The sequence below is a fragment of the Cnephaeus nilssonii genome (genome assembly GCF_951640355.1).
Source record: "Cnephaeus nilssonii genome assembly, chromosome: 6".
Lineage (NCBI taxonomy): Eukaryota > Metazoa > Chordata > Mammalia > Chiroptera > Vespertilionidae > Cnephaeus > Cnephaeus nilssonii.
In genome coordinates this window covers 34,812,973-34,837,383 of record NC_137077.1, presented here as the reverse complement: position 1 = coordinate 34,837,383, position 24,411 = coordinate 34,812,973, and the positions used below count along the sequence as shown (strand labels likewise).

The following is a 24,411-nucleotide window of genomic DNA, read 5'->3' as shown; positions in this document are numbered from 1 at the left end:
CTCTATTATATATTTAGAGTAGTTTCAGGTGTATAGGTTTTTCCAAAGCTGGGGAAGAGATTGGAGCCACTGAACTGAAGGTGGGGGGTGGGGGGGGGGGAGATACAGACAGGAAGGCTGTAGCCAAGAGACAGAAGTCGCAAAGATGGGCTCCAAGTTCAAGGGCCTGGCCTCCACCAGACCTGGGCCTGTGGAGACAGAATTGCCAGATAGCAGGTCTACCAGCAACTATCTGGGATTTCTTAGAGGGTTTTATTGCCAAGGAAATGTTTATAGCCCGCAAAAGGGGCCTAGACTCCCCCGACCTTCACAGAAATCCTCAGGCTTCTTCCACAAATGTCCCCAAACCATATCAACAGGAAGAGGCTGCCATATGGGCACACCCACTCAGGCACGACCCCGGGACATCCTACTGCAGAGCAGGACTACAGGCTCCCAGACTGGCTGACCCGAAACCCACTCCACCCCCAGGGCAGGGAGCCCTTGCCCGCCCCTACCTGTAGGGAAAAGTATACAATTTGCATCAGTGACTGCTGTGTGCAATTTTCCCTTCCCTCTTTCCCCAAATGGCAGTGACCGGCTGTACCTGTTTCTTCAATATTATTGACATGGGATAATATTCCTATTTACCACATGGTATTGTTGTGAAGATTAAGTAAGTTACATAAACAATGCTTAGATCTCCTGGCACAGAGTAAGTGCTCAATTAGTGTTGGATGTGAGCTGTGTTGTGGTGGCCTGGGTGTGTAGGAAATAGTTAAATTTTTCATTAATTTTTAGATTGTCAGAAGGGAGCAGTCACCCAGGGACTTAGGAGGGCTGGAGGTGCCCTGACAATCCTGGACTTGGGACTCAGTGAGCTGTGAGGTACCCTTTGGATGCAGTAGCTGGATCTGATTTTTGCTCGTTTCCCTTGGGGGAAAGGTGGGTAAGTCTGTGTTTTTGTGTGTTTTTTTATGGGTAGTAGAATTAAATTTGGATCATTCTTTAAAATGCATAAGAAGGGCATGTGTGTGTATGCGTGTTCCCAAATGGGGGGCAAAGGATGAAGGGAAATGAACATCCATGGGATGTTGTCTAGTATCTGAACCCCATTGTGTGACACTGCCCCCCAGTCCCCTCCCGGCCAGCCATTCCTAACAACAGAAATGCAAGGACTTGTATGTTTCCGTTTTCCTGGAATGAAGGTGCTGAAAAGGAAACAGTGGGGGAAGTCAGGAAACAGAGGGAGGGACAGGATGTGGCGGGCCATGACAGCCAAGCTGTGGGATGTAGACTTCATTCTTTTATCCAGAATGGTAAGGAGGTGGCGGTCCTCCTCCCACAGCCCTCTTTGGTGACGTCGAACAGCTCTCAGTCTGTGCTCCGCACCCGGCCCCTCCTGCCCCACGGTCACCACCTCTCTGCCCATTCACGAGTCTCGGCCGGGCCCTCCCTGGGAGGCAGGCGGCTACCCCCGCATGGCCTGTCTCGTGCTTCACCTGTTTCCTCCCGGCTTTGGCACCGCCCAGGGGACACAGCTGGTGTAAGTACCTAACAGACAACCAACGCTGATGTAGAACTACTTTATTGAAGAGATTTTCTCCTAGCGTTCTAAACACAAAACGAATGCTGTTGGGGCAAGTGCTTCATAGGCATCGTTGCATTGAAATGAACCGTATGATAATGTTTACACGAGAAGCCACACTTGAAGTTGAAGACTCAGTACAACCTTGATAACCAAGTATCAGTCATAACAAAACGTAACTATTCATTCTACAGATTATCATTTTCCCCAACATGGCCACTGGATAGGAAAACGTTGTATAGACATCTAAGGAGCCCCCTAATTTTTTTTAGAAAAATGACACAGTAATACAAATTACATTTTCCATTTCTTTACTAGAAACAAACTATGACATCCATTTTGAGAAAGCACCAGTCAACCCTACCAAAGTAATGACTGCACACTTTTGCTCCTCAGAATTGACAATCTTCTACATTTCACCTGTCTCCTGTAGGAATGAGTGAAAATGGTTTTACCAAGTGCCTGTGTCAGTGGGTGTGTATTTTATATCATGCTCCAAAGTGAACACAAGAAAATGAAAAACACACACTCTTATGTGAATGAAACATACGGATGGAAAATACCCTTAGATAGTTAGCACAAAGGCAAAATCAACTGACTTTCAGTCAGCACTAGTGTCTTAAGGATAGTTTCTTTATTCATACTTGTTACGGAAGTGTTTTAAAGGCATAGGTATAAATGCACATGCAAACAGCTTGCCTCTCTCTGCATACCCACTTCCCTAGCTTTGCTTCTCCATTTCAAGGGCTCAAGCTGCTGAGCCCTTAGCTACGTGGGCTGTGGTGCTTAGTAAGCATCCTATATAATAAAGGGGTAATATGCAAATCGACCGAACGGCAGAATGATACGCACTGACCACCCGGAGGTAGACGCTCAATGCAGGAGGTGCCCCCTGGTGGTCAGTGCGCTCCCACAGAGGGAGCACCGCTCAGCCACAAGCCGGGCTGACGGCTGGTGAGTGCAGTGGCAGTGATGGGAGCCTCTCCTGCCTCCGCAGCAGTGCTAAGGATGTCCGACTGACGGCTTAGGTCAGCTCCCCACAGGAGCAGGCATAAGCCATCAGTCAGACATCCCCTGAAGGCTTCCGGACTGCTAAAGGGTGCAGGCTGAGCTGAGGGACTCCCCCCGCCCCCACTCAAGTGCACGAATGTCATGCACCGGCCCTCTAGTTTTTAAATAAAGAAGATCACATAATTTTTTCCCCCAAAATAAATGAGGTACAGAAAAGACTATGGAACGTAGTGAGGAAAAAAAGCATACCATCAAAAACAAAAGCGTGATGTTCAAATTTACAGAAAAGCTATTTCATGGCTGTTAGTAACTCACTAATGGACAGATTGGACCAGGACAGAAGAGGCAGCCAAGCCAGGGGCCCCGTGTGCCTGACACAAGTGGGCATCTTTGAGGGGCGCTCTAGCGTTACGATTACGGTGACCATTTTCACAAGGTGGTAGGCTCTTTAAGGTCAGAGATGGTGGCATATTGATATCTGTATCCCTGGTTCTTAGCATTGTCTTTCACATGATAGACACACAGTAAACATTTCTGGGAACTGGGCTCAATTGCCTCCTTGCTTTCAAAGCCATTTGGGGAACTATCTATTCACCTAATTCATTCAGTCCTCTAAGGCGGGGATGACAAACAGACTTCATCTCCCTGACGGACGGCAGTGGATGCCTATACGTGGTGATGATGTGGATTCTACAACCGAGTCCTGGCACAGAGGAAAGGAGTGCGGTTCGCTTGGAATGCCACCTTGAAAGGATGGCACAGATGCTCCATATGCCCCGCCCCCCGGCTGGAAGGCATGCAACGCTCACCCATGTTACCTTTCTGTGGCTATGCTGCCTCTCAGATGCCCTGCTTTAAGCCACTGCTCACTGCACGCTGGCTGACCAGGAAGGCCAAGGCCTTGCCCCTCCAACTACCTGTGCCGCCAAGCAGGCAGAGTCACGCCTTTACCTGGACACTTGAAAACACGGCATCCACAGTGCTCAGTGAGTGAGCATTTACTGAAAGAGAACAAGCATTTTCTTGATCGTTTGCTTGAGATTTGTCTATCTCAGTATGACTTTAATTGATATCTAAGGCATTTGGAATTACTTGAGATTTGGGTTCCAAAATAAATGGCAGAGTTAAACTCTCTTTGGTATTCAGGCGTAATCTTCATCTGCTTGTTTCCTACTGGTATCCATAACCTTCTCAGTACTTCATGGTTATGACTGAACCAATACTGTTGAAATAATCAACTCTTACCCATTCATCCGAAAAACTTTCAAAGAACACGAAAGAGAGAAGCCTCTGAAACGAAATGTGTTGAAAAGAGAGCCAGAAAGAATGACAGAAAGAACCAGTAGCGCCCCTCTCTCTACCAGTCCACGCTCAGGACTCAAGCTGCCATTCAGACCATTCTCAGTGAACGAGGGAGCTTCTGGCAGGGTGGCCACCATGGGGATCCTCCCAGGAACCCCCTCTCCATAATGGGAGGTTAGCACCCCACAAAAAGCATCTCAGAAAAGAAAACACCTTTAGAGAAAGGAAGAAAACCCGGGATAATATCAAAGAGCAAAATCCTGGGGGTGAGGGGAGATTTTCAAAGCAACGTCAGTTTTCACATAGGTAGTCTTCACTGGAACACTAGCCCCAACACGGGAACAGAGCTAAATTAAAATGACCCTCAAAATGTCAACACAGCTCACGTGCACCGCAGGAAGGAGGATGTCCCAAATCCACTGGTCTGTTCCTATTGGACATTCCACCTGCCCCACACTGCTGGCAGCCCAGAGCAACAAAACCTTATTAAAAGTCAGCATATCTTAGAGAGAATTATAATATCACAGGCTACACACATACACACACAGAGAGAGAGAGAGAGAGAGAGAGAGAGAGAGAGAGAGAGAGAGAGAGAGAGGCACATGTACACACACAGCAAACCTGATTTATAAAAAGAGCTTTGTGGATCAGAGTACGCCTTCACTTGGGCCAAGAATCTAGTTGTTGGCATTATGAAAACAGACCCAAAGAATGTAATCAGGAAGAGAACTGGTTGGCAGGACTAACATTGTATTTTATATAATATTTACAAGCTAATATCCAATTGCTTGTCTACAACTAATTCAACTGGCCAGAATCTTCTAAATGCATGTCAAGCCTTAAAAAGTTAAGCTCTGTAGCAAGAGAAATTAACACTATCTAAAATAAATTATATTTTTAAATACATGTAATGAAATTATAGGTCACTAGAAATTCAATTCTATAATGAATATAAAGTAACATAAACCTATTGTTGCCCTGACCGGTTTGGCTCAGTGGATAGAGCGTCGGCCTGCAGACTGAAGGGTCCCGGGTTCGATTCTGGTCAAGGGCATGTACCTTGGTTGCAGGCACATCCCCAGTAGGGGGCATGCAGGAGGCAGCTGATGGATGTTTCTCTCTCATCGATGTTTCTAACTCTCTATGCCTCTCCCTTCCTCTCTGAAATAAAACAAAACAAAACAAAACAAAAAAACCTATTGTTAAAGTACCATTCCCAGGAATATTTCAGCGCCAAAAAGAAAAGGCTAAGTATTTGAGAATAAATGGATATGGCTTAGAAACCCTTAAATAGATTTCTGAGTACTGGTAGGATTAGTTGGTGACAAGATACAAAGATCTGCCTCCACAGTAAAGGCTTGCCTCATTTTACCTAGCAGTGTTCCTGAAAAGTTGTGCAAATAGTTTGTACAGCCAGACCCTCGTTTTAAATATGCCAGGAGGCCAGGACTGTAGACACCCTGGAGTGAGCCCTGGAAGACACGAACTGTTGAAGCAGTAGCTCCCTAGACCCCGTCTGCACGTGGGAAGCGTCTGCCGTGATGAGCGTGCCGGGACCCTGTCTGCCTTCCTGCAGGCTGCCCTGAAGTGAGGCGCACTAACTGGAATGTTAGGATGGGATCCAGGGCACAGCTGACCTGGTTCCGTTACAAAAGATCAGAGAAGTTCAGAAAGTGTTTTCCAATCAAAACAAAATTTCTGTATGTGTGTGTGTTTTTAAGGAATGCTGATCTATGATGGGCAGAAGCTTTTATCCACTGTTAACTGACTTACTAAAAACACGCAACTGCTTGAACTGGGCTCCGTTGGATCTAACAATCAAGTAGAGCTCCTCACCTAACTTCAGAAACAGCCCCAGATGCCGCTCCACCTCTGTCAGAGCCTCGTCCCCGCTCTCCAGCTCAAGCCGTTCGCGGCTTTCCTCCCCCTCCCCCACCAAAGCAAAGCGTGAATTAAAAGGCTGAAAGTAAATTAGAAAGATGCTTGGTCTAAATATGATACGGCTATTTTTTTTTTCAGTCTTAAAAAGAAAGAACTAAGTCAAATACATTCAATAAAAGTAACTCCTAAAAGGTGATTATTTTTCTTATTTGGTGTTTTCTTCCCCTCTGAATTTAAGACTCCACTTTAAAATATATTTGTATGCGTCCTTCTAAACAATATATCCTCTATTAAACAACAAGCAATGCAACTTCTCTGGCCACATATATCTGCTACCTGCCACATAAATGAAACAAGTGCTTACATCTGCCTATTTACTCAGCATTTATAATTGCAAAATAAGACTGGAAAAATCGCTGAGGAAGTTTTTATGCGAGTTTTGGGGAGGACTGCATGCTTGCAAGGCTTCACTGTAGGGTTCCATCATTGTATGTTTCCTGGAAGGTCATGTGCAAATAAGGTATCTGAACACAGTATACGTGGTTATACTTGGGGGAAAGGTGGAGACAATAGTGTTAATATAACTGTTTGTCAAGTAAATTAATAAGAAAAAAAAAAAAACATTTTCACTTAAGGTATTAGGATATTTCAAGTGACCGAAATAAAACAGATTTTAAAATCATCTTTACCATTCTCGCCAATTACTGACTTTGGCCCTTTACTAAGCAGACACAATGAATCTTCTTTTCAATGATCAGTTTTAGTCACTGGCTCAAGGTTATCATAGCTGGATGAAAACATGATCATGGATTTGCTCCCATAATTTAAAAACCAATAATTAAAAAAATAATAATGTTGGTCTCTTTTCTCCACACGTTTTTCAAGTAATTAGTTCAAGTAAGCTTATTTACAGCTGTTGTATATGTGACCTATGAAGTCAGCCTCCCTGGAAATGGGGCCCTCCATCTTATTTGTGTATCGAACCAGGCTTCTTGTAAATACTAAGTCGATTCAGTCATGTTTCCGTTTTATTGGGCAGATAAAGAGAGGAAACCAGCAAGTTATGTCCAAAGGCTGGAAAACGCCTAAATGCTTCCCAACTATCGGCGAAGATGTTGTACTTGAGGAAAACTCGATGCTCCAAGCTGGTCGACAGGGTCACGTCTCTGCTCATGATGTAGATGCCGTCGTTATGCAGCGCGCAAGTCAAGTTAAGGCCCGACTTGGACGTGTTCTCCTTGAGGTAGAGCCACTGCCGGGTGACAGTGTTGTAGGACTGCACGGTGAGCATGTCCTCACTCTGGCTGCTCCTCCGGTTGGGCCCCAGCTCGTGGAGACACCCCCCCACGATGTAGATGGTCTCCTCCACCGACACCATCTGCTGCTTGCGAATGTGGACGTCACATGTTTCAAAGAGGGTCCAGAGGTCGGAGGAGGGGCAGTACTGCAGAATGTTCATGTTCCGGTCTGAAACGAGAACAGAAGCCAGATCTGACACGGCCGCGAGTACCACCACCAACTGCCTAGGCTGTACATAACCGCCTGCCTCCCCCCGATAACCTGGTACCCAGAGGCACAACTATTTCAGACAAGCAGCGGCTGGGAACACAGTTTTGTAAATGGCTGGGAGGAGATCCGTTTAGAATCGTCCCCACTCACTTCGCACTCACACATGTCCCCTCCCTGGGATGCTCTCAGAATCAGTAAGACCAGCGAGATGAGAAGTTGTGATCTGGGCACGTCCCCTGCTCCCTGGCACCCTTACACCTTTTATTTATTTATTTATTTATTTACTTTTAAAGACACTTCTTTTTTTTATGTCTGTCTTCTGATTCTTTGACAGCATCTTGTTGGTTTTCTTTAATATATATATTTTTATTGATTTCAGAGGTGAAGGAAGAGGGAGAGATAGAAACATCAATGATGAAAGAGAATCATTGCTCGACTGCCTCCTGTACACCGCATACTGGGGATGGAGCCTGCAACCCAGGCATGTGCCGTGACCTCCTGGTTCAAAGGTCGATTCACTGAACCACGGCAGCCGGGCCCTTATACCTTTTAGAACCACCAAGCCAATCAATGTAAAGAGACTCAGAGCCTCAGAAACTTCATCAATACCTACAGACTACTGACTATTTAGTACAGACAGGCTGAGCCCCTAGGGATCTATTCTTGACAACGGATTCTACAAAACCAGACAAGTGAGCAGGCTTCTTACGGGCTGTCAAAAGGAAAGGACAGAAAAAGTCAGGAGAAATGCAAGTCTCACCTCTGGCTGTCAAGCCATAGAATCACTGGCAATTCTACTTCCCAACTGTTAACACCAGAGACACACTGACAAAGGCGCTTCCCTCTCCCTGGCCCATTTCACAGGAGACTGTCATTGTGTGGATAGAATCCGATAGTACAGGAGAGACTGCTTGCTCTGACATTACTGTGAATGAAGGGGAAGCACTGCCTGCTCTCGTTTTAAAAATGCTTGTGAAATTTAAAATATTTAGTTTTGCCCTGCCAGAGTGGCTCAGGTGGTTGAGCATCCTTCCATGCATCGAAAAGTTGCTGGCTGGATTTCCAGTCAGGACACAAACCTGGGTTGTGGGTGTGATCCTCAGTTGGGGAACCTACAGAAGGCAACCGATCATTGTTTCTCTCTTACACTGATCTCTCTCTCTTCCTCCCCCTCTCTAAACATGTCCTCAACTGAGGATTAAAATAATAATAATAATAATAATAATAATAATAATAATAAATATATATCTAGTTTCATTTTTCTTTTCTTTTTTCCTTTTCTCCTCTAGGAAAGAATAAATAGACTATTTTAGCCTCACGAGGGGAGAGAGGAAAGTGCTGAGTTATCAGAAAGAATGAACTTTCTGTGTGTTGTGTTTTGTTTTATTATTTTTATAATATATTTTTATTGATTTCAGAGAGGAAGGGAGAGGTAGGGAGAGACAGAAACATCAATGATGAGAGAGAATCATTGATTGGCTGCCTCTTGCACGCCCCCTACTGGGGATCGAGCGCGCAACCCGGGCATGTGCCCTTGACTAGAATTGAACCTGGGACCCTTCAGTCCACAGCTCCATCCACTGAGCCAAGCCAGCCAGGGCTGTGTGTTGTGTTTTAAAGAAACAACAGTCTATCAGTGTCAGACAGCTCAGCTGGGGAACTGACTGTACGCACAAGCGTGCAGCATTCCCACGGCTGCAAAAGTGGGAGCAGTGCTTCTCCCTGAGCCGGAAGGACCCGCCACAGAGGGCAACGACTAAAGAGCTCCACCACGATGTCTGGTGCCAAGACAAGTGCCTCCAACAGGGGCACAGAGGGAATGGAGAGGAGACCAGCCCTGTGTGTGCACACGCCCAGACCTGCAGGAATTTCAGAACTGCTATAGCTTTAGGGGACTGTCCTGTTTCCCGCCCACACTAAGACCTCCCTATATTTCTTTTTATCACAGCTATTGTGGCAAAGCTCATTCTAGGAGACAGCCCCGGGGAGTTTGGTTGCTGATCTATCAGAAAGTGCTCCTTAGTAACTTGGCTTCCCGGGGCATGAATAAAGGACTTATTCTGGTGAAGCGTCAGTGTATTTCTCAGTTCCAGGTCCTGTAAACGTTTTCTCTCCTCACCCAACAAGGCTCAGGCCATGAGGAGGTGGTTTGAGTTGGAGGAATGATCTTTTCTCTTTTACATGTAGAGTTGATTCTGACGCTTAACAAATTACTCTTCTTCCCTTTAGTAGTTACTATTACTTTCGAATGAATCTTTTTGTCTTTAGTGCCTGCCCAAGAATTATAATAGTCAAATAACTCATAAAAATCATGTACTATAACTTTCTAAATTTTAAAAGTCTCACCTAATGAAGGCAGCAGGCTGAGAACCCAATTTGAAGTCCAGAGGGTTTGTGTTTGTTTTTTTTTCCTCATAACAATTATGGTTTGTTTTATGTACAAAGAACTATTAGGAAATGCTGGGAAGAGACTAACCAGTGGAGAGGGCAGCTTCAGTGGACAAGGAACTGCCCTGCCCTCTCATCTTAGAAAACTCGTTTTCAACGCTTACACAAACATCCCTCCATCCACCTCATCTAACCATCCCATCATGGGCATTTGGCTTGGGGAACCTGGGACAGGAATCACAGTGGGTGGCCCGAGTGAAAAAGGTACATTCGCCGTGGCTTTTGAAACTAGAAAACACACAAGCAGGGGTTTTCCAGGTCAAATCTAAAGAACACTGGCTCAGCCAGGGTCATGGAAAAACTGGGCCATCTACCAGCAGGGCACTCTGGGTCACAGTGCGGCCTGCCAGGCTTCACAGCTCCCGCTCAGGAGGGAGGCCCAGAGGTCTGTGTGCGCAGGACAGCCCACCGGGCGCACGCTGTGTTACAACAGCCAGAGGGGAATCAGAATTCTTAGAAATGTTCACGAGTGACTAGCTGTACTTACTGTCTTCGGAGAAAAGACACAAACACAGGGGTACATATGCGCACACAGGAATTCTCAGGAGGCTATGGTTTACAGAAGCATATAAAGTTGGCCACTGCAACCTGAACACCAATGTGGAAGATAAAAGAATTGAGCCCTAGCCAGTTTGGCTCAGTGGATACACACTGGCCCATGGACTGAAGGGTCTCGGGTTCAATTCCGGTCAAGGGCACGTACCTCAGTTGTAGGCTCGATCCTTGGACCTGGTCAGGGAGTGCATGCGGAGGCAACCAATCGATATGTCTCTCTCACATCGATGCTTCTCTCTCTCTGTCTCTCCCTCTCCCTTCCACTCTCTTAAAAAATCAAAAGGAAAATATCCTTGGGTGAGGATTAACAAAAGAAAAAGAAAGAGAGAAAAGAATTGAGTGCTAGGTTTCATCGCCCACCCCCCCCCCCCCCCGCAATTATTTGTAAAGGGAAAGCTGGTAATTGTCTTCAGTGGAGAGTCACTAGGGAGGGACACTGGGAAGAGCTCCACGGGTGATGAAAACCTGGGTGGAACAGGAAGCTCACTGTTTCCCCTGCACTGCTCCTTGTCATTGCCTCTCCTTAAATGCATAGACAAACACACCACTGGTAGTGAGTGAGCTGAATGGTGGCCCTCAAAAAGTTATGTCCACCTCCTAACCCCCAGAACCTTGGAATGGGGCCTTGTTTGGAGAAAGGGTCCTTGCAGATCATCCTGGATTACTCAGGTGGGCTCTGAATCCAGTGAGAAGCGTGTTCTTGAAAGAGACAGAAGAAGAAAAGACACGGGCACGCAGAGGAGAAGATGTGTGAAGACAAAGGCAGAGATGAGCATTATGCAGCCACTAGCCAGAGCTGGAAGTAGCAAGAAAGGATTTTCGCCCTGGCCGGTTGCTCAGTTGGTTGGAGCACCATCCCATGTACCACCAAAAATTCACCAGTTGGAGTCCTGATCAGAGCATATACCCAGGTTGTGGGTTTGATCCCTAGTTGGGGTGCATCTGGGAGGCAACCAGTCGATGTTTCTCTCTCACATCCTCTCACATGTTTCACTCCCTCTTTCTTTCTCTCTCTTTAAAATCAATCAAAACATATTAAAAAGAAAGAAATGATTCTCCTCTAGAGCCTTCTGAGGGAGCGAGACCCTACCGACACCTTGATTTAAGACTTCTGGTCTCCAGAACTATGAGAGAACACACATTTCTGCTGTTTTAGGCTACAAGTTTATGGTCACTGGTTAAATCTGCCACAGGAAACTAAAATAGCACCCACCACCCTCCCCCACCAAAGCATCTGTTTAGAGTTCACTCTAAGAAGAATTAATAATAAAAAAAAAAGTGAATCAGATGCTCATAAAACACCTTTCACTCAACTTCTTCCTCTAACATAAATCCCCAAAACAAGACACATTTGGTTATGGAGAAAAGAACGTTTGCCCCTGTGCTTGTATCAGCACGTGGATTTTTGTCCTATACTAAGTTACATGTGGTCGCCTACAGCTTAATGGGCCACCAGCATCACTTCCCCAGGCCTGTCCTGCCCATGTCACACCACAGAGAAGTGACAGGTTATCTCATTATGTCAAATAGAGTGGTCACTGAGACTTCAATGTGGCCCAAAGACCTAGTAGTCCAGTTGCTCCTTTTCTGAAAATTCTGGACATTCTACAGTCAGAGAGAGCAAATGAAGAAATAAATTTCCTTGGAAACAACAGCTTTATGGGGGAGGTGAGAGATCAAAGGAAGGGCCCCTCTTTGGTGGCCGGCCATTGCCTTTCTTACCACAGCCAGGCTGTGCTCTGCCAATAACCTGTGAGAGGCTTCCTGCTACCAAGAGCCGGATAAAACCTGCTGGAGAAACTTTTATCTCCAAATGATTAACCATAAAATGCCCACCAAAAACGTGAAAAACACATATGCACAGTTTAATAAATAGCAGAACCATCTCCCACCCACTGGTCAGAAAAGAACCTTCTCATGTCATGTTCTCTTGCCCCTCCTATGGTGTGTAAGCAACAGCTGAGAGCTGCGTTTCAGAATCTACCGCTCATATGCTTGTGCTCAAGCAGGGAGCAAGTGAAAACAAAACTCTGCAAGGCTGTCTGGCACTGCTTCCACTGTGTTGCATGGGGGGATTCATGTGTGTTGGGGAAAAGGATGGGAATGACCCAGCCAAGTCATACGATGACAAACTATACGGCTAGCTTTCCAGAGCAGAAATGCATATTCTCTTCACAGTTCTCCCTACCCCATTCAAAGGCCCCTCCTGTCCAAACCACCCTGTCACACAGGACTCGCTTCCTTCCAGAGGTGTAAATACACAGTACGTAATGCACAAAATCACACTTGTGTACACCGGAGTGTTTCCCCTGGCAGCCTCTGCCCTTCCCAGGCTGCCTGCAAAGCTGACATATAAGAGGACCACTTATTTGGCCCCTTCACTTACCTTTGGTCGTATATCCTCCAATGACATAAATTTTCCCCTTACACTCACATGCCGAGAACTCGGCCAGAGGGTTGGGTAAGGGTGCTACAAAATTCCACGCATCCTGCTCAGGATTGTAACACTCGACATTAGAAACGACCTGCCCACCAATGGCATAGAGTTTTGAATTAACGGCCACAAGTTTGAAGTTAGACCTGAAAGACAGAACACAAGGGTTCACAAAGTCAGTTCTCTTGGCATGAACTTATGTTAAAGAAATAAGACGATGGCAGGAACTGCCAAAGCAGAGTGTGGAACCTGCTGTCCATGTTGGGTGACATTCTGCCTGGGGACAGAGGAATGGCCAAGGGGCATCTCAAATTTCACTCTTGTCCCCAAAAGTCCACAAGAATGGTGCATTCTCCAAACTTTAGCAATTGAAGATATGCATTCAATATAATAAGAACTGATCTTGCTTAGCCTTACACCAGAAACAAAGTTACCCTATTTACTAAACTCAATTTACTGAACTCTGTTTACTAAACCTTCTTTTCAGGAGCAAGACCAAGTGTTAAGGAAGAAAAGCACCCACTCCACTCCCTTGTCTCTCTACTCAGAATGTCTACCTCATTTTTCCTACTATGTGGGTAGGCTCCATCTGGGGTAATCACCAGCACTGCTCACACAGACAGGGATATGCAAAGTGTGTTTGCTAAAGGGTGATTCAGAGACCCCATTACCAAGAGCACACCAAAGGAGATTGCTGTTCCTCCCTCCTCCACAGGAGGGTATCTTATATGGTGTTTCAAAACAGGTAAGGTGGGCAGGTAAGCACTGAACTGATTAAAACTATTTTGATCCAGCATTCTTAGGGTACTTATACATGTTAACAAATACTTATATCAACAAGTGCTCACCTATCATAGCGTTAAATGATTTTTAAAAAGAGAAATACACTGATTTCAAGCCCCATATTCAGTAAGAGAATTAAACGCTGCTCATAGGCTTTAGCACGTGGGGAAGGAGAAACATTTGGAAGTGATGGGCCAGTCTACTGTCTCAAGTTCACAATAGTATGAGCAGCAGCATGATGCAACAGAAAGACCTGGGGCAGAAATCAGAACACCAGGTTTGAGTCCCAGCTCTGCTGATAACCAGCTGACCCGGGCCCAACCCTTCACTTCCTCATCTCTAGCTTAGGGGTAATACCCAGCACAGGGTGGTCAAAACAATTAGAGCAAACAATTGATCAGAAAATACTACACAGAGATAAGACACTAGCATTATAGTTTCTCCATTTTCTAGTATCTATATATATAAAAGCCTAATATGCGAAGTGTCCCCTCGGGAGTTCAACCAACCGGGAGTTTGATCGCTTGCTATGACATGCGCTGACCACCAGGGGGCGGCGCAGAATGAACGAAGGCCTCGGCCGGCAGCTGGCAGCCGAGCAAGGGAGGCCCCAGCCAGCAGCTGGCAGCCGCTAGGGACCCTACCCATGCACTAATTTCGTGCACTGGGTCTCTAGTATGAAATACAGAGACTAGACCAGGTGAATTTAGAGGCCACGTCTAACATCAAAACAATAATTTCTTCAGAAGTAACAATATCCAAAGAAAGAAGGGGATAGTGGCTACATAGGAGCGAAGTATGTAAGAGGGTAAACAAAGAAGCACAGTGCACCAGTGGACCATGCCTGACCTAAAGGTGTTTGATAAACACTGGTGCATTAGGATTCAGGACACATGTGAGTGATAGCCACCTACTAAAAAACTAAGATTTCTTAAAGTGCTTGTAATGTTTATTCCTAAGTAAGATTTAGTTTAGTTTTGCTTTTCAAATCAGAGGGTGAATAGAGTCCTCTTCATCAAGAAGCCCATATTGTCTATTAAGCCCAGCCAGCCATTCCATTTTTCATGCCAACAGACCTCACAGAGGCAGCAGCTACTGGGGGGTCCCTGATTCATGTTGCTTACTTTTCCTGCTGCCAATGGTCCTTAAAATCTGACCATGATGCCCTCTCTATGCGTGCAAATTTGGGGAACCAAGGGAAATAAAGCTTGTAAATAAGCACTAAATTTTACCAGCCCACAATTTGTTTTTGCTCCCCGTAGGTACACAGATAGTAAATTTTGTCAGATCAAAACAGTTCTTAGTCTTCACCCAGCAGCATCATTTGTCCTGAGCAAACATGCAAAGGGCTTCTTTTTGAGGCTGAATGAATAGGCAGTTAAAAGTAAATGCTATCTCTCCAGACCCCAACATGCTCGAATTCACTTGAAGGGGAACATTATTCTACACTGAATGTGTGTCCAGATGAAACTGCCACCCCAAAACAGACCTCTTAATGAAGAGGCCTACTGCTAAGGGGTCTGAGCCCAGGCTTGTACAGGGAAATCTCGGCTCCACTGCTCAACAGCTATGTGACCATGGACACGTCACTGGGCCTCAGTTTCTCCACCTGTGAAGTGGGGATAAGAAGAGCACAATATTGCACTTGGTAAGGGTTGAAAAGCGTCACACCTGCAGAAACAGGTCACTTAGAGGAAATGCTTTTCTGCATGTCCTACGCCTGAGTTTCTCCACTTCAGGAGGGTCGTGCTAAATAACAGTTGTCAGCTACAACTGTTATTGGCCGTGATGCACTCTGGGATTCTACACAAGGTGCTCTCTCATTCATAAATTCTTGTCATTTACCGCCTCATTTCCAATTTTCGGAAAATAGTTCTTCTATTCTTAATTTCCTGAATGGTAAAGGTACAAATTCAAGCTATCAATTATTTTTAAAATTATGGCCTCTGCAGTGTTTTTCTTAATATTGATTCCTGAGAATACATTATGGAGGCAAAAAGAAGAATTTTTAAAACCAGATAATTTGTTGGAGCTACATACTTGACTTACTTATAGTAAACAGAAAGGAAAGTAAGAAAAATTCAATGATTTAATTTCTACTTCACTTAGAAGAAATACAAAGCTCTTTAAATCCTTAAAAGCTAGCCCTGGCGAGTGTGGCTCAGTGGATTGAGCACTGTCCCATGCACTGAGAGGTAGCTGGCTCGATTCCAGTCAGGACATATGCCTGGGTTATAGGCTCGATCCCCAGTAGGGGGCATGCAGGAGGCAGCAGATCAATGTTCTCTCTCATCAATGTTTCTATCTTTCTTCTCTCTCTAAAATCAATAAAAAGCATATTCTTTCTTAAAGAATATCCTTAAAAGCTAAGTTATATAAATCATGATAAACACCAGCACACAAATATCAATGATTGATAGTTGTATACAACTATAGGGAGGCAGAGTGGCATAGAGTACTGGCCCTGTGACTACATGCAAGTTAACTGAACTCAGCCTCAGTTTCCGCTTTAGGGAAATGGGACCAATAATAATACCTAACTCACAGAGATGCTGTGGGCATGAAATAGGAATTGACATCTAAAAGTAGTGACCACAGTAAGCAGTGACCACAATACGCTGCCCAGAGTACGAGCTCAATTCATTGCTGTGAATTGCATCAGTTACTGTTACAGCAAAAATCAGAGTGAAATGCCAAGGTCCTTTCTCAACCATTCAGAAGAGGATTGTATTGTCTCAGGACCCTCCAGTCCTTCTGCCTCCTCTCTCCCCTTCTGCTGCCTACTTTCTGCCACTTCTCTATGTATTAACCTCCCCCGGGGGCCAGGAAGAAGAGAGGGGAAAGGTTAGGAAGCAGAATCAGTCATGATTCCTACCTACTACCATCTCTGAGAAACTTCAGTGCACAAAGTGATTTAAACTATTGGCCAAAATTATATTGGGGGGGGGGGGGGTTGGTGAATAGACACATAGCTTGCTTGCTTTCCCACTACTCTGAGGCTCCACTGAACATTAACCAGAGTACAAAATCTCCTGATGGCTCCAGGACTCTAGAAATGCTCTAAATACTAAACTTTGGCTCAGAGGGCAGGGGACGGCTAAGGCTGATGACTCTGACGCCACCTCTGCAGGAGACTGTCCAGTCTCTCTCCCAGCCTTGCTGTGGTCACACGCAGAACGGGAGGACACACCCAACTCCAATTTCACAGCAAAAGTGCAGGGCAACGGAAGGGACTAGAGGCAACTTTAGAAATAGAGAAATTAATGAACTGACCGTGGCCACAATGGCCAGCTTCTGCAAGTTATCGCTAATTAAAGTGAGGAGGGAAAGCAAGCAATTTTGTGAGCACACAAGCTTTTACATGTGAAGAGCTATGTCCCAACAACGCCCAAGATCAAATCCGCATTCAGACCATGGGGCAGTATTGCTCACCTGGACTTCAGAGCATCCTATCAAAGAGTGATGGGGACTCACTGCCATTTCCAAGCGTGTGGGCATAGCCCTAACCATTTATTTTTGTATCTGCTGCTGGTCATACAGCACGTGTTCTCCAGGGTGCGAAGGGCTTTATAAAATCTCCTAAGCCTAGGGTTCCTGGCTGTCCTTAATTAAGAATCTGGGATTGTGGCACTGTTCAGTGCCTGGGGAAAGCAGGCTGCTCTGCATTTGACCCTTGGTCAAAGTAAAACGGTACAGATCCGTCCCACAAGCTGTGAGTCAAAGCGAATGGAAATGCTGTGTAAAACCTGCCATTTTTACTCAAGGTTCTAAGTTCCCTGCAGCGTGTCTGAAACTTGTGTTGGATGCATTAGCCAGAAACAAGTGGGTTTCATTTATACTTGTCTCATCAATTATAAATTCCTGCAGCCAGGAACTATGTCCTCCTTGTTGTTTATCCAATGGTGACAAGAAAAATACTGGATATAAAGGCTGTGGTGAATCTGAAGCACACAGGATAAAATTCTGAGAAGCAGCACGGTACCATAAAATACCTATGCTCCGTTTCTTGGAAGAAAATACTTCTTAAAAGGAAAATTTTTATATCTGAATGAAGATGATCACTGCCAATCTGTAAGCCGTAACTTGTAAGCTATCTAAATAGTTAGACATATTCAATAGGTACTTCCATTTTTGTTACTATTCCTAGTAGACACTTAGAGCAATCTACTTAACTTCTGGTGCCTTAGTCTCTGCTTCTATAAAATGGGAACCTGACTAATATAGCCCTTGTGAAGAATAAGTGAGATAATACATGTAAAGTTGGAGGAACAGTAACTAGCACAGACTTAATGCTCAATTAAGTGTTACATATTTGTTCAGCTATTCTAAATAGCCATAGTGACTGTTATAAGATTAAACTGTTCACAAAAAGGTTATATTTTAAATGACTATCAAATTATACATTGGCTTTTATTACAGTAACATAAAAATCTATGCCACAATTCAACAAACCATGAGTTGCACACATCTATTGTTTTTTTGGACACCATCTTAACAGTAGGAATACAAAAGCGCTGAATAAGTAATTAGACTCCATTGGAAGAGAGAGAGACAAACATAAACAAAAAATTTCAGTGCAAAGTGGGATTGTGCTAGAAGAACACAGAGTTTGAACCCAGTTGAGGATTCAGGAAGGGACTCCTGGTTGACAGTATGTCAGATCTGAGTCAAAGCTGAGGGAGATAAAGAGGGGTACACACTCCAAGATGGCATCAATAACCAACTAGAAAATATAACTTAAAAAATATCTTTGTAGGAAAAATACAGATGCTACAAAGATAATAAAAGAAACTTTTCATGAAGGACCAAAAGACCTAAATAATTCCTGGATAAAGAAACCATTTTTCAGGCTGGAAAAATATTATAAAGCTGTGAATCCTACTCCAAATTAATCTAATGCTACATAATCCTAATCAAAATCCCAACAGGACTTGACAAGCTGACTCCAAAGCTTATCTGAAGAAATTATGCAAAAAACAGCCAAGAGAATTAAAATAAAACAAAACAGAACAAAGGAGGCTTTGTCTTACTAGACAAAAAAATAAGATAAGGAGAGGGTGGACAAAAGCACGTTTACAGTTATTTATATGGAAACAGATATGCTGGTTATGATTATTACAATAGCTTTCTTAACACAAAAGAATGTCACTCACAACTATAAACCTACTTTTTGCCCACCCCATAGATTGCCAAACTACCATAATTTTAAAAATGTGTTATTGATGCAGAAATAGCCAATCTGCCAATTTAAAAACAAGAAAATTAGCATATGATAACTGGTTTTGCAAATCATAGTGTGAAGGATTAAGGCCTCTGGGATATTTAGAAAACTTGTTATAACCCCACACTATACCTTAAATAAAAATAAATCCCAAGCAGATTCAGATCTAAGTGTAAAAAGGCAAAATTAAAAAATAGATCATGAGATAGATGATTTATATATTTTTAGTTTATAGAATCCTTTCGTATGTAAGATAGAAAGCTCAAAGAACACATAACAAATTGTACTGCAAAACATTTTAAATATCTTTATATAAAAATATACTATAGCCCTGGCTGGTTTGGCTCAGTGGATAGAGTGTCAGCCTGTGGACTGAAGGGTCCCAGGTTCAATTCCAGTCAAGGGCACATGCCCGAGTTTTGGGCTTGATCCCCAGGAGGGGATGTGCAGGAGGCAGCCAATCAATGATTTTCTCTCATCACTGATGTTTCTATCTCTCTCTCCTTCTCCTTTCCTCTCTGAAATAAATAAAAATGTATTTTAAAAAAAGAAAAGAATCCTATCTAATAATAGACAAATATGCAAATTGACCGCACCTTCGCTACACCAAGCCACGCCCACCAGCCAAGCCACGCCCACCAGCCAATCAAGACAAGCATGCAAATTACTCCAACAAAGATGGCGGCTAATTTGCATATCAAGACAGCGTAGAAAGAAGCCAAGAGCTGCTGAAGGGAGCAAAGCTGCGGAGAAGCAAGCAAGCCAGGGGGAGGAGAAGGGAGGAGCGGAGGCAGGGCCTGGGGCGAAGGAAGGAGAGCGGGCGGGCTGGTGGAAAAAGGAGAAAAGCAGGCGGGCTGGCGGAGAAGGCGGGGCAGGGGAGAAGGGAGGAGCGGAGGCGGGGCCAGGGGAGAAGGAAGGAAAGCAGACTGGTGGAGAAGGGAGAAAAGCAGGGGGGCTGGCAGAGAAGGCGGGGCTGAGGACAGGGGAGGAGAGCAGGCGGGGCGGGGTAGAGTGCAGCAGGAAACCCTATTGCAGGATTTTTCCTGCAATGGGAACGCTAGTATACTATAAACTTTAAGTCCAAAACTAGAGCCTGCACTTTGTTGGGTCTGCAAAGTTTTTCTTGTTATTGTTGATTTATTTGTTTTTTAAATGGAGTAAGCTGCCAACATTTTAAAAAGTCAGGATATCTACACATCTGGCAACACCATTTCTCACTTCCATTTGGCAATACTGTAGCCAGCTGTGGCTGAGAGGTGGAGCCCTCTTGTGGTGGGGCAGTAGCTCTCTGGTTTATCATAACTCCCACCTCTACTCATTGACTTTACATCCATGGTCACTTCAGGCATTTGTGAACCTTATGATAAAAAACAAGAGACTAATATCTACATATATAACAAAATAAATATGAAAAAGATAAATAAGCCAGTTTTTAAAAAATTAGCAAAGGCCACTTACAAAAGTATACAAATGACTGATAATCATATGAAAAGAATAATCTCTCAATCAGAGACATTCACACCAGGTTTCCAGGAATTTGCCATATAGAAACTCACATATGCCTAGATGTTCAATATAGCATTGTTTATAATGGCAAATGGAAGTGATCTAAATGCTCATGAATAAGGGAGAGATTAATTACATTATGGTACATCCACGGGCTGGAATACTACATAGCCATTAACATGGCTGGGGTGGATCTGTTTGTTGACATAGAAAAAACTGTCAGCCACAGTAATGTTAAGTGGAAACATCAAGTGCTATAATAATCAGCATAATTTAATCAATTTGAGTAAAAATATACATGTATGTTATATAGACACCCCCCATGTATATCAGTTTCCCCTATTAACCACTATCAACGTATTTATATGAATACCTACACTAATAAAAGAGAAAGATGCAAATTGACCATACCTTCACAATGCCCACCAGCCAATCAGGAGTGAGTATACAAATTAACCCAACAAAGATGGCGGATTAATTTGCATACACAGGCACCCAGTGGCCAGGGGTGGGACGCTTGTGTCATCAACATGGCAACGACGCAGGCGTTCCGCACCGCCCCAGCCGCTCCAGGCCTCTGGGAAGCGTGGGAAGGCGGAAAGGCAGCTCCGGCCTGAGCGAAGGCAGTGCCGGCAGCCAGGGGAAGGAAGGCCCATTCTTGCACGAATCCTCGTGCACTGGGCCTCTAGTACATTTATAATTTATAAGTATTGATGTGTATTAAAATATATAAGTATGTCTATAGATAGACATTTTTTACTCTATAATTTTTCATGTCATTTGCAATTTTTCTAAGCATGAATTCAGGCATTACTCGAATACTTTTATTTTTTTCCAAAGCGGACAGAAAGGATATTCCTTGGGGCGGGGGGGTGGGGGAGAGAGATACAGAAGACTACCAAAGATTTGTCAAGAAAGAAAAGAATTTTATGAGGTTTAGTGAGAGAGCTGTGGAGCTATGGGAGGCGTGCTGAGCACCAGTTGATACAGCAGAAGACACGTGTGTAGAGGTGACAGACAACCTGCTGGGCCTTACACCCCTAATCTGAGCATGGCTCATAACCACTGAATGTTTCTTTGTTGCTTTAAGTAAAGCTCCTAGGATTTGTTTAAAAATAATATTCTTGTCCAACTGGAGTGGCTCAGTGGTTGAGTGCTGACCTATGAACCAGGAGGTCACGGTTCGATTCCTGGTCAGAGCACATGCCCAGGTTGCTGGCTCTATACCCCGTGTGTGTGTGTGGGGGGGGGAGGGGGGCGTGTAGGAGATAGCCAATCAATGATTCTCCCTCATCATTGATGTTTCTATCTCTCTCTTCCTCTCCCTTCCTCTCTGAAACCAATAAAAATATATTTTTAAAAATAACAGTAATAATATTCCTGACATCAAATTTTAAATATGAAGTCATCTTAGCGGTATAAATAACGCACTAAAAAGGGGCTGGAAGAAAATATGCTAACCTGTAGATGGCTATTGCCTCTAGGAAGGAGGGAGTAGCGTGATAGCCTTTCTGCTCCTTTATTCTTTTCCTTTTTCCAATTTTCTAGAATAACTACATATTATTTTTAATCATTAGAAAAAGGAACACTTACCAAGACAAACTTTACACTATAGTAGAAATAAAGCTAGTGTTCCCCATGGCCTGGGGTGCCCCTCAAGTGAAGTAAACACGTGTAATGGCTTCCCCATCCCTGTCCAGACTTTCTTTGACAAGTGGTGAGTCCCCTGACTCCTTGCTCCATAGGTCAGGGCAGGAAGCATGGGGGCGCCGGAGACGGATACAGGTGGACCATAAGAAAGGGTGTTCTTGCATCCTTGTCCTTTCTTGGGTTACACTGATTCTTCTCCCACTTCTGAATGGCTCTGGGTCACCTTGGGCCCTACCATCTTTATTTCCTACCGCCTCTTCCTGTATCTGCTTTGCTCCTGTTTTCCTATTCCTTTCCTGACTCCTTTCTCTACCCCCCTCTTCTCTTCCTTTGTTCAAGTCACCCAACTTCATATTGGGAGGGTTTTGCAGGATGGGAAGGGAGAAGGTTGGGGTGGGTAGAAATATTCTAATAGGGTAGGTGACCACTTCCAGACTCAAGCTTTGGGTCAATAATGATGGCAATCTGGGGAGGAGGTGAGATGCAAAAGAGAGGATAAAAAAATAAGACAGTCCTATACAGGTAATATTAATACAATCCCAAATATCATCTCCTGATCATAGATTGGCGCTCCAGTGTGGGAGGCTCAAAAGTCATTAACAACATCAACAAACAATCCCCCAAAGTCAGTGTTACAGGTTCCTGCCCAATGTGTCATCATAATCAGAGCCTAAAGAATAAAACAAAAAAGGTAAAAATAAAAGCAAAATTAGAGGACCGTTTTAAGCATCTTAGGAAACCACAGCATGTTTTTCCCCACTGGGATCAAGGCCAAGAACGCAGCTGGCCTCCAGACACAATACCTGCAAGGAAACCACTCAGCCTGTAGACTTCCTGGGGGCCTTTTCTTCCTTTCAAGTTCTTAGTTCATGGGGAGCTGTGCCAGAACCAAGGCCAACAACAGTCCTGGAGGTGCCATTCCCGACCTCGGCACAGCCTCCTGTGACCGCCCAGCAAACATTCGGGGAATGAAGGAGAAGGCAGCAGCGCTCTGCTGGGAGCTTACCTCTTCTGGTTCATGGAGGCCACCTGGAGCCACTCGTTGGTGCTGGGGTTGTAGGAATGCGCGGCGGAGATCTCCTGGCTGGTGATCCTGTACCCGCCCACTATGAAGAGGTAGTTGTCCAGGATGGCAGACCCGTAACCCCGGACGTTCACCAGGTCGGGAGGAAGGTTGTTGGCCAGCGGGAACCAACGTTCAGTCATCTCCTCGTACCTGAGCATGGACGGAGGCTCCCCCTGGTAGGGGTGAGGGGCCAAGGGCCCCCCCAAGAAATCCCCCAGAGCCACGAGGACAGGAGTGCCCGTCATCCGGGCCTCCCGCAGCCTCTGCTTCAGGCTGACATCCCCGGGGGCTTGAGCGGGAGAGGCCAGGAGGTGGAACTGGGGCTTGCACAGCACCTCGTGGAAGTGGACGACCATGAAGCGCAGGCAGGCCTCCTGCAGGTCGGGCAGCCCGTACACCTGCGCCAGGCGGTACAGCTCCAGGCAGTTGGTGAGCCGCACCTGGGACAGCAGCAGCTGCAGCAGGGACGTGACCTGCAGGAAGGAGGCCGCTTCCACCAGCTCGGCCAGCAGGCTCGCCTCGTCCAGGTCCTCCTCGTCGGCCGCCCCCCCGCCCTTGTCGCCCCGCGGGCCCAGGAGCCAGCCCTCGCGGGCGCCGCCGGCGTTGATGAAGTCCAGCACCAGGCGCAGGCCCGGGGCGCTGAGGCCGCGCAGCTGCTGCACCTCGGGGCCGCCGGCCTCGGCGCGCAGGGCCTCGCGCATGCCGGAGCGGTAGAGGGCGCGGAAGTAGTCGCTCTGCTCGATGAGCTTTCTCTTGCTCACCGGGTAGCAGCGGTCCTCCAGGCGGATCTGCACCATCTCCTCGGCCGACATGGCTGGGGCCGCGGGGGCCGCGGCGGGGCCCGCCAGCTCTGCGCGCTCGCCTCTCCGCCCCGCGCTCGCCGGGTTCCGGCTGGGCGCGCCGGGGGCTGGCGCCGGAGGAGGAGGAGGAGGAGGAGGAGGAGGAGGAGGAGGAGGCCGGCCCAGGGCCGCTGCTCCCGCCCGCGCTCGCCCGGCCGATCTGGGTGGCGGCGGCACCGCCGAGGCAGCCCCTCCTCCTGGGCCCGGGCGCCGGGCTCAGTCGCGCTGCCCCCGAGCGGCGACCCGGTCCTCCTGGGCGCGCTCAACGCCAAAAAAGGGCCGGCGGGCGCGCGCCGGGCGTGGGGAGGCGGCCGTCCCCGCGCGGGCCGTCCCGGGCCGCGTCAGCCGGGAGGGGACCCAGCCCCAGCCCGCGCCTCCTCCCGCGCCGCGCGCCGCACTTCCGCCCGCAGGACCCCTGCGGCCCGCAGACCCGCGGGCGGGCTCCGGCTTCCCGGGAGGGCGGGCGGCTGCGGGCCTCCGACCCGGAGGCACGGGAGGCGGGAGGCGCGGCCCCGCAGCCTCCCCCGCTCGCCGGGCGCGGCGGCTCTGCAGCCGGCGGGGTCTGCAGCGGTGCTCGCCCGGGGACTGGAGACGAGATGCGGCCGGCCTGCTTTCTCTCCCACGCTGCTTTACGAGGGG

At 46.3% G+C, this 24,411-nt stretch overlaps 1 protein-coding gene across 1 annotated transcript; it reads right to left on the bottom strand.

Moving 5' to 3' along the window:
* Positions 1-1,307: 1,307 nt before the first annotated feature.
* On the bottom strand, positions 1,308-24,094 carry KLHL42 (kelch like family member 42). The gene is made up of 3 exons (XM_079774803.1): positions 22,874-24,094; positions 12,660-12,853; positions 1,308-7,228 (listed from the first exon to the last, which is right to left on the bottom strand). The coding sequence occupies exons 1-3, from the start codon at positions 23,743-23,745 to the stop codon at positions 6,777-6,779; spliced, it is 1,518 nt and encodes a 505-aa protein (XP_079630929.1). The 5' UTR covers positions 23,746-24,094; the 3' UTR covers positions 1,308-6,776.
* Between the last annotated feature and the right edge of the window lie 317 nt (positions 24,095-24,411).

Bases quoted from the DNA above. Each gene is read 5' to 3' on its own strand.
- KLHL42 (XM_079774803.1), bottom strand. From the start codon at position 23,745: ATGTCGGCCGAGGAGATGGTGCAGATCCGCCTGGAGGACCGCTGCTAC. The intron at 12,854-22,873 runs GTAAGCTCCCAG...TCTGTCTTTCAG, and splicing joins GCCTCCATGAACCAGAAGAG to GTCTAACTTCAAACTTGTGG. The intron at 7,229-12,659 runs GTAAGTGAAGGG...TTCTCGTTTCAG, and splicing joins TGGAGGATATACGACCAAAG to ACCGGAACATGAACATTCTG.